The 10,083-nt window shown below is 36.2% G+C and overlaps 1 protein-coding gene and 1 pseudogene across 3 annotated transcripts; one reads left to right on the top strand and one right to left on the bottom strand.

The window, feature by feature from the left end:
- The first annotated feature begins 841 nt into the window (after positions 1-841).
- Positions 842-2,636, top strand: LOC120216552. Of its 3 annotated transcripts, XM_039213928.1 has the most exons (4): positions 842-1,079; positions 1,190-1,664; positions 1,749-1,857; positions 1,948-2,636. In XM_039213928.1, the coding sequence occupies exons 2-4, from the start codon at positions 1,509-1,511 to the stop codon at positions 2,292-2,294; spliced, it is 612 nt and encodes a 203-aa protein (XP_039069859.1). In that variant the 5' UTR covers positions 842-1,079; positions 1,190-1,508; the 3' UTR covers positions 2,295-2,636. The 3 variants fall into 3 exon arrangements, 2 of the variants coding, with proteins under 2 accessions (XP_039069859.1, XP_039069860.1); XR_005525065.1 differs by lacking the exon at positions 842-1,079 and having other exon boundaries at positions 1,090-1,664; positions 1,759-1,857; positions 1,938-2,636; XM_039213929.1 differs by lacking the exon at positions 842-1,079 and having other exon boundaries at positions 1,090-1,664; positions 1,938-2,636.
- A 1,300-nt stretch (positions 2,637-3,936) lies between these two features.
- Positions 3,937-7,229, bottom strand: LOC120216593 (annotated as a pseudogene).
- Between the last annotated feature and the right edge of the window lie 2,854 nt (positions 7,230-10,083).

Raw genomic sequence — 10,083 nt, 5'->3', positions numbered from 1 at the left:
TCTACCATGTTTATTTTGTGGTAATGAACTTCTATTCGACCTATAACTATTTGCTTAGAAGATTATGGATCCATTCCGCAGGAGTCATACCTTCGTCCTTGAGAGACAAGATAGTTGGGCCGGTTATTGCCTGCCCTTGTGTTATTAGAGATTGTGACGCATAGTAGTCCCCCACAGCATGGTATAGTGAATAACCTACACGTTATTCTAATACCATCAATCATGCAATCATTGGATCCCCTCTACTTTTATAGGATTCCAGAGTTAAAGTTGTTTTTTTGTTTTAAAATTACATATTCTACTAAAATGTTATCCAAATATTTTCAGATCAGAACAATGATTTATACCCTCCCTAGTACCTGCCTATAGCTGCTTCCATTCCCTATCTAAACCCCCCCCATCCAGAACATGCTTCGATTTCCTTTTCTTTATAAGAAATAGTACAAACAAATAGAACAAGAGCGAAGACAGTTTTCCTTTTTTTTGGTCTTGTTTTTCCTTCCTTTTGCCCTCATTAACTAAGTTCACGACTAATGCATGGTCATTGAACCATGCTATCGACTGTGTGTCCTAGAGTTGGGGGAAAGCAAGAGTAAACCCAGGTTCATAACGTAAACGTTTTCAGTCATAAATATATGTAATTTGAAATTAGGTTTCTGAGACAGTAGGAATTCTAATTAACATTCAATTCGCCTTCGATACTATCAGCAATCATGACTAGTTATGGACAACCACTGGCTAGGAGACAACTGCTTGTGGAACCATAAAAGCACCAAAACAAAAAAGAAATTTGGAATACGTAACGTAACATAAAATGAAAGGGGCGGGAGATAGAGCCAGAAGGATCGAATAAAGTTGTCAAAGTCTGCCATTAAAGACCGGCCATGACATGTACAAAACACTGTGGTGGAAGATGCCTTGATTAAAATATTATTACGTCACCTAACAACCGTGTCCACCCAAAAAACTAGGGAATTCTTTGGAAGCTATCTGAGCAGTTCAAGCTGCATACAATCCTCCTTTGTTTCTGATCTGTTTCAGTCCCAAGGTGACTGATTTATGTCTGTTTCTCCCATTCGGTATAATTTCTTCTTTTGTTTCCTTCTTCCTGATCAACAGACTTAAACCACTGAGCTTTATTTTCAACTCTGCAACCCCTTAGCCTAACACTTGCTCAAATGGCCACTAGGAGTAGAGCATCCAAGCCAGGGAGGCAACTTGGAGAACTCCTCCAAGAACTGCAAGAACCTTTCATCTTAAAGGTTTACCTTTCAGAGAGAGGATGTGTGAAAAAGAAGTTAATTTCAGGAGCTAACTTTATCAACTTCAGCTGCTGCCATGGCAATTCAGGCAGGTTTTTACACAAGTCCGGTAGTCAAAACGAGTACAAGAAGGGTTCTCCACAATTTCCCAAGGTACTTAAATTTATACTACTTAACATGTTCTTTAAAATATAAGGCTTGAGAACCAGGAATTCCTATAATGATGGAAAACTTAGTGTCACGGAGATGGACATAAATAACCATGAAACATTAGATAGATTTTCCTCCGCTAGCAGCGCAACACTGTATGATTCATGCCCAGATAGCGACACAGATGAACCGCCGGTGTTTGCGGACACTTCCATTTCTGACTGGAAACTCCACGATGATAAGGAAAAGAAGGTATACAAAAACCTTAATTTATTGCTTATATGTTCCAGGACAATATTTAAAAGTTTTTTAGATCGTTACTCATAAAGCTAACAGGCTGATGCAGGTACAAATTTTGAATGGAGTTGCATGGAAGAAAATAAACAATATAGCCCTCCATCAATATTAGAAGTGTCTACTTCAACGACCTCCCCACCGTATAATCGTTAGTATCTTTAAAAGTTGCAAAGCTTTCATAGTTACTTCTTTTCATTTACAATTCGTTACTAATTCATTCCCCTGAAGTTAAAAACAGCAGGACCAATTGCCAGCAAAAGACTCTTATGGCCTAAGCTGCTAAAGCTGGACTCAATATTCTCAACTTGGCTATTGAATTTACTTCTTCAAACCAGACCACTGAAATCAAGCAGTGGGGGTTTAAAAGAACTACAAGTGCCTGATTGGTCCAACTCATCCTGGTCGTCAAAATCGAAAAGGGTTCTGCAACGAAAAAAACAGCTTCTCTTTTATTTTACTAGGGAGTCGGTAGAAATTAACCATGACAAGGAAGAGAGAGTCAAAGGGATTGAAGGGTCTGCTGAGGTGATTCGAAAGGTCAGGTGTGATACTATTAAGGGACGGGAAAAACGAATGCGGAGATGAATCAAACATTAAGCTATTGTTGGAATTAGACGTACTTAATTCAACCGAGGAATGGGGGAATGATTTTGAATCCTGGAAAATGAATATCGGGGTAGTAATTGGAAACGCCATTGTAGAGGAGATTACGAATGAATTTGTGAAGTCCTTCCTATATATAGCTAAGATGTAATTTGCTAACATGTTTCAAAATTTAATTACATTGCGTAGTTTTAATTACTACTCAGCTGTTGCTGTTGCTGTTGCTGTTGCTGTTGCTGTTGCTGTCTTGTTTAGATATGTTACTTTATAGAAATATACCTACCAAGTAGAGAAAATAATGAAGTTAGCTAGAAATTTATCTCAAGTTCAGCCAGAGTTGCTTAAAGCACTGGTTTCGTTTTTCTGGAAATAGTAATGAAATTTAACGATTGATCCACATTCCACTATCTCATCGATTATTAAAAGGTTTAAATAGGTTAGATTGTGGTAATAATTTAAAATGCTATATTTTAATTTTTACGAAATTAAGTTTATATATTATTTTTTATTCGAAAATGCCGATTTCTTTGTTGACTTTCAATGTTATTATTATTTTTTGAGCTGATAGTTATAAATATTTTTTAGTTATTTACGTTTATAAATTTTATAAATTTAATTAATTTTTTTTAAAAAAGTTGAAATCATTTGATCAATAGAACTTTTAAATCGTCGATTTTTATAGTTTGCCAACGAGTGTTGGGACAAGTGGTTGGAATTTAGGAATTTGAGTTTGTAAGGCCAAGTTCGAATCCTACCTCATTCTCGGTGAGTAATCTGTAAATTCCTATATAAATCCAAATTGGATCTTAGGTTTGACTTGGCCCTAGACTGGAAAGTCACCCCTACCAAAACTTTATTGTACCAAAAAAAGTTTATTTTTATAGTTTTAAACTGTCCAATTGATTAACCACATAAGACTAAAAGTAGGCTTGATATAAAACTATTTTTCTAAACTATACCTCATGTCTGTATTTGTATTATCGTTTTCCATGAATAGTTCCTGTCATGGTCTGAGACAAAGGAGATCTTCAATGATGAGACAATAAAGGAGTAGAATGGGTTAGTTATTTGAGTAAATGGCTGCCCGAAAGCGTCGTTCTTTGTGTCGGTAGTTTCCCATTTTGTATCTTTGAATAAATCATGGAAAGTGGAAAGAAATAACAGGTCAAATGATTTGGCAACTACTCTGAGCTTTATGAAGGAAAAAGAAATCCTTGTAGTAATCGCAGTCTATGTTAGCTTAATCTTTTTATTTCTTTGAAGTGATTCTATCTGTTATTTGCCAAGGAGACTCTTGCAGTTAAAGGTAACAGCGAGGCTTGTAGTTCTAAGCAGAGAAAAACACATCATATTTTCTAGATCATCCTTACAAAGTTTAAAAACAGAACTATCAAATACTATGTTGACCAGCACAAGTCATGCCATACATTGCAAGAAAAATTGAAGAGGAAAAAACAACTTTTGTTCCCAAACGTACTTTCGTAATATTAGACAAACAGCCTTTCCTAGTTACTTGTAACAAAGTTTAATCTCTGAATTATAGGAACAAATCAAGGCAAAGAAGTACAAATTACAAAAATTAGAAGGATTAACATGAAAATATAAGACAACTATAAAATTCTTAAATTCATGCTTCCCCATTTATCCATTTCCTCTCACAACCTAGTGACTTGGGTGCAAGTAGAGTGGATTATAGAGCAGGCAGAGAGGAAGACTGAACAGGGGTTGAACCACGGAGATTATTGCAAAGGCTAGCACTTTCATTGGTCTCGTTGTTGTCGGCTCTTGGGCTGCTTCCCGCACTGCTATTAGAAAGGGAACCGAATGTGGTCTTTTGTAAGACCCCGGTGGGAGATGATCCCAAGTGACGGCTATTATCCCAGCCCCTTTGGTTTGATTCATTCATAACACTGCCCACTCCCAAGCCCATGTGTATAGGATCGAATTCACGTGACAACCTGAGAGGTGATAGTGTTACTTTATCATTATTGGTAGAGGAAGTAAAGGACATGAAATCAGAGGCAGCCATGGGCACTGATATGGAAAGTTGGGTCCTGTCTGATTTAACATCAACCTCAGGCCAGGAAATGGCTGAACAATCAGACTGGGTTTTAGGCCACTCATCCATGAAATGGCGAAGGGAATGCTGGGTTTCAGTTTCTTGACTGGTAAGATCTTGAGAGGAACCAAAATTTCTGCACTTGATCAAGGAAGAACTCTTATGAGAAGGGTTAAGCAGTGAGTCAGAGGAAACAAATCCGAACTCGGTTCTAGAGTTTTGTTCATATGAGATCTGCTGCTTCGGGATCAAGAAAGGGTTTTCTTTAGATTTTATGTCACCGGTCAGGGATGCCATGGTGAGCCCTGGTGCACTATCATCTATTCTTTCACCAACAGTGTCTTTACTTGGAAGCAACCTGGAAGATAACCAACCGTCAATGGAATTTGAATTTATCAATGACTTCTTCCAGTAACAGGGTAATAAACAATCTATTAGAACCTTCCCTGACAGTAACTAGTAAGGTCCGTCACTGTCGGAAGTGGCAGAAGATAATTCTACAATCTACAATTATTGTTCTTTGGAAAGCAACACAAGATAAGAATAACAATGACAGCCAAGGTAAATGTTCTCAACTACAGCTTACAAACAAGGAATGAATGCTGAGGGGATGATTCTGTCACCTGTTCAGTGGAGTCGCTGCAGAAAGGTTGGATGCACTACCATGCTGTAAATTCTTGAACTGCTGTCGTGCAATGGCTAGGCTGTTGGACTGACCGCTGCCACTGGTTGGCCCTACCACTGATGTCGGGGCGGATGAAACCGTAGGCATCAGTTTGGTGGTGGCGGTGGTGGCGGCGGAATGGCCAGACTGGCCTTCCACAGGCTTTCTTGAAAGATGGCGACCCCTGTTCATATGCCGCTCGCAATACTTCTGATCTGCAACCGCATCTCTTGAACACCGGCCATTTCTTTCCATCCGTTCTACGACACCGCCCTGGCTCTGGATCGGTGTTATTTGAGAACCCAAGATGAAAAGCTCCCCATCCCACTGTCGCGATATCATTAAAAATGTAATTAAACGGATTAACAAAAGCAACAATATATAACAGTCTTGAGATGCTGAAAACACCCTAGTCAGTTAGCTAAACAGCGCTAAGTACAAAATTAAACATCCTGGTTTACCATTGATTTTAATTTTTTATCTTCAAATCATAGAAACAGGTAGGGAGAAGTTGCCTTGTCGTAAATGGGACCAAAACAAATGTGGAAACGAGCTATAGTTGAGATTTGAAGTGTCTTGACAGCGATTTTTTTATTCAAATAAATTATGATGTCAAGTAGCGCGTGTACTGCACTTTTAGGCTTAGTTGAACACTGTTTTCATATTCACAGTTTTTTTTTGGTGGGGTGGGGGGGGGGAAGATAATAGAAACCCCATAAAAGGTACTTCTTCACCAATAAGAACAGAAAGTAAAGTGCAGTACAAACTGGAGCCTCTCCCCTTCCCACTCCCAAATCATTGTGTGTGTGTGTGTGTGTGTGAGAGAGAGAGAGAGAGATTTGCTGCATCTTTTGCATCAAGAATGAAATTATACGGATATCATAGAAAAAGGAGGAAAAAATATTTCCATGTTTTTTGTTTCTTTCTCAGAGAAGAGACAACTTACATGTATTGGGTCTGAGGAGTCCACCAGAGAAAATAGAGAAATTAGCAGAATCAAGGGATTTTCTTATAGGAATGAGAAGATTAGATGGTATAGGCACATTAAAAGTTATGTATTTGTAGATCAAAGCCTGGTGTTCCAGCTCCAGCCATTGAGATGGAGTGAATGGTCCTCTAGCTCCTGTTAACACCCCGTGCATGTTTGCACCATTAAATCCCCCACAGCTATAGCCTGAAACATAAAAGTAAAACAGGAAAAAGATTGAAACAATAATGAAATGAAAGCAGAAAATCCAAAATCTCAAGGCTTTCAAAGCAGTGCAATGGAAATAAAAAAAATGTCAGTAGTTTTTAGACTTCGTGTAAAAATGGAAAATGCTAGGCAGGCCTCCTTTTGTTCCCATGCTCACTTTGATTTATTACCAAAAATACTTCTCATCCAAAACAGGAATATGAAAATAGAAAACCTCGCCTTTTTTTTTTCCTATTGACAATACTTAAAACAAAGACCGCTCATAGAATACCTTGAAAAGACCCTTCAACAGAACTCATGGAATCAAACCAGAAAACCAATAAGAAAAGCACGTCTAGTCTTTGCGTCAACCGAACATGAGACAACCATTTTACCCCTTCCATAATTTCCTCAAATGATATTTTGAATAGGAAATGATGTTAGAATCTGAGCATCTTTCGACATATGTACCTGTGTTTCTACTGTAAGCGGGTGATGTGAAGTGAAAGTAAGGGAATGCGACATTTTGAGAGCCCTTATCCACAGAGAGAGCTTCTGATTTGGGAGCAGAAAAGCTCAGCATTTGTTGCGGCTGTTGTTGTCCGTCAGAGAAGATGGAGGTATTGGATCTCAGTAAAGTCTCTCTCTGGTTCAGCAACATTGCCTTGGAGGCTGAGAAATCGTCAAACTTGACCAGTTTTGAACTGCAGTCATCCTCATTGTTGCCAGATCTCTTTTGCTTGAGGAAACCGGAGCCAGACCATTTCTGCTTCGTCTCAAGATCTGAAGCAAGAGATGTAAAACCAGTAGTAGCAGCAGTAACCTCTGAACCCACGAACCCCTCCAAACCCACCACCCCAAAATCCATAACCTACAAGACAAACTCCAGATTCAAGCAATAGAGCATCGGGTTATTACTTGTGAAGTTGAAAGTTGATCCGTTTTTAAGTGTATGATTCATAGGTCTATGGTTTAAGCTTTAGCTCAGACTCAAACTAGAACCAGAGGAATACAGACAAAATAATCGAAGACAGAGAGAGAGAAGGATAAAAAATTTGGAGGCAAAGGCGAAAACTGAGCGGGCAAAGCTATTCCTAAATCCGCTACCTATCTCTTCATCTTATACACGGTAAACCAAGAAAAAAAAGGATTTAAAAATACCGATAAGAAAACCTACGCTTGTTGTTTAAGCAAAAAAAATGACTCTTTCCATCGTAAATATTTAATTCTAAAGTCCAGCACTTTAGGTTAGCTTAATAAATTTCTCGCCTCCGTCTGGACTCCGGAGTTTATTAGATTTACCGATACCTCCTTGAAAAGCAACAAAACTTACACGGGACAGTAAAGTTTAAATATTTACAGACAGATACAGAAGGGTTTATTCGTAATTTCAAGATCATCCATTTGCAAAACTTTGACCCGACTCTTTTTACTTCATCTCTTATGTCTTCCTTTGAGTTGAATCAACATGATAATAAGGTTTAAATAAAATATTACTAATAAAAACAATTCAATTTAATTTTTTAAACTAAATTTCAATCTCGATTTAATATATATGATTGCTATACAAGAATATGTCATAGAAGAATGTAGTGTATAAATGTGAAATCAATATATTTGGCTTGCAATGCGGTTACTTTTTTTTTTTTTTTTGTCTTCTCTCCCGTCCCGTCTTAAAGTTAACATTAAAATGTCAAAGTGTGGTGAGCATTCATTAAAGTGTAGAAGAAAACAATTTCTCTTCCATCTTCACCATCCTCTCTTCGTACTCTCTACGCATCTCTTAAATTTCTACAATGTTCTCTTTCGTGTAAAATTTAAGACATGCTTCAATTCTAACATCAACTGAATCTGCACCAAACCTAAAACTTCCCAAAGTCTCTTAAAGTGTAGAAGAAAACAATTTCTCTTCCATCTTCACCATCCTCTCTTCGTACTCTCTACGCATCTCTTAAATTTCTACAATGTTCTCTTTCGTGTAAAATTTAAGACATGCTTCAATTCTAACATCAACTGAATCTGCACCAAACCTAAAACTTCCCAAAGTCATCTGCTTCATAAATTACGCCAACAAAACCAATCTAATTTGAAGAGAGCTTGATTTGACTTATCTAGAAATGGTAAATTGCTCCAAGAAATGAAGTTTATATTATTTTACTACATAAATTACCGACGAGCTCAATATTTTATGTGAAGAGAAAAGTTTATAAAATTGTAGAAAATATATATTATAATTAAATTTTAAAGAATAGAAATAAATTATAAATATAAAATATAAATAAAATGTCTGAAATATACGATAATTTAAAATTCTCAAACAACTATTACTCCTGCCGTCTCTACGTTTTCGATCCCACGCTAAAATATGTGAGATTACTTAAAACCATAAAATCCTAGTGCACGTATATATAACTCCAATCGAATAAAATTAAATTTTACTTCTTCGTTTATCAAATCAGGTTATAGTTTTTTTTAACTAATTAAACGAAATTGTATGAAGTTTTGAATATTTTTAGTTGGCACTCAAAGCGATGAATAAGTATAGATGGGAAGTAGGGGACAAGGCAGGCGAGTGTAAGGGCAAAAAAGGAAAAGGAGATTTTAGGTTGGAGAAGACAATTCGATGATCGCAATTCATGAGGGGAAGATGATGATAAAAGGGTAGCTAAAAGAAACAAAAGACATAAAAGTTGAGACAAAAAGAGGAGGGGACTGCGATAGCAATATTATTGTGGGAAGTCTACTGTACGGTAGTTTTAATATATTTGTAAGTAAACGTGTTATAGGTTTTATTATTATTATTTTAATATTTTTTATAAAAAAATTATTTAAAATATTATTATTTCTATCTAAAATATTAATATTTTATAACATTTTCGGTAAAGTATCTAATAATAATAAAATTAGTAAAAAAATAATATTTTAAGTAACTTTTTAACAGATATATTAATAAAATAGATAAAAAAATCTAATAATAACAAAATCGATAAAAATAATAATTTTTTAATAATTTTTTTACCAAAAATATTAAAATAATAATAATAAAATCGGCAGTATTTTTATATTTTTTGCTCTATTTTATTCAACTCCTTTCTCTAATGTGGGTACAATGACGTTGACCAATCGGATCAACAGTGGTTCAGATAATGCCACGCGGGGCCTCAGGACATGACCATTGTGCTTTTTCTTTCACATTTCATTTTCAATCAATTAAGCCCAAATATCTTTTTTTAATAATAAAGATATTACTCCATTATGATGTTTTTTTATATTTTATATAAGTTTTAAATAAAATAAGTAATATGTATAAAAAAAAGGATATATATATATATTTCTATCTTAATAGGCTATGAGTTTTTTTTCGAAAAATCATCGGTGACGGGTATATTTACTAATCTAACATCGATTAGATTATATTTCTAGATCTAACACCCTTTGTAGAAAAGTGCGCCCCAATACCGCGCTATATGTTGATTTGGCACCACGTGGGGTAAGGCGCGTCCCCTGAACCGCGTTATATGATGACATGGAATACACGTGGGTATAGTACGGCCTCTGGAGCGCGCCTTACGCCACATAGAGTATAGCGCAGGTCAGGGGTCGCGTCTTACCTTTAATTTTCTGACATAATTATATATAGCGCGAAACATGGGCTGTGTCATACCTTTAATAATTATAGCAACTTTTTTCGGCTATAAATACCCTTCTCCCCAGGTTAAGTTCCTCACATCTCTTCTCTCAACTTATAAATTAATACAACAATTCCGTCAACGAGTCAATAATTCTGATAATTGGCTCATATTTGATTCAGAAGTTCGTGCGATTTTTCTTTATAAGGTAATTTTGTGATAAATTTTTTTTATTATACTTATTG

Source organism: Hibiscus syriacus, unplaced genomic scaffold, assembly GCF_006381635.1.
Source record: "Hibiscus syriacus cultivar Baekdansim isolate YM2019G1 unplaced genomic scaffold, ASM638163v2 tig00110162_pilon, whole genome shotgun sequence".
NCBI lineage: Eukaryota > Viridiplantae > Streptophyta > Magnoliopsida > Malvales > Malvaceae > Hibiscus > Hibiscus syriacus.
Note: the sequence above shows the minus strand (reverse complement) of the source record. Positions and strands in the feature narration are given on the sequence as shown.

What these genes read in the sequence shown, in the direction of transcription:
- LOC120216552 (XM_039213928.1), top strand. Translation starts at nt 1,509, where the DNA reads ATGGACATAAATAACCATGAAACATTAGATAGATTTTCCTCCGCTAGC. An exon ending in ACGATGATAAGGAAAAGAAG is followed by an intron (nt 1,665 to 1,748) that starts GTATACAAAAAC and finishes TAAAGCTAACAG; the next exon opens with GCTGATGCAGGTACAAATTT. An exon ending in GACCTCCCCACCGTATAATC is followed by an intron (nt 1,858 to 1,947) that starts GTTAGTATCTTT and finishes AGTTAAAAACAG; the next exon opens with CAGGACCAATTGCCAGCAAA.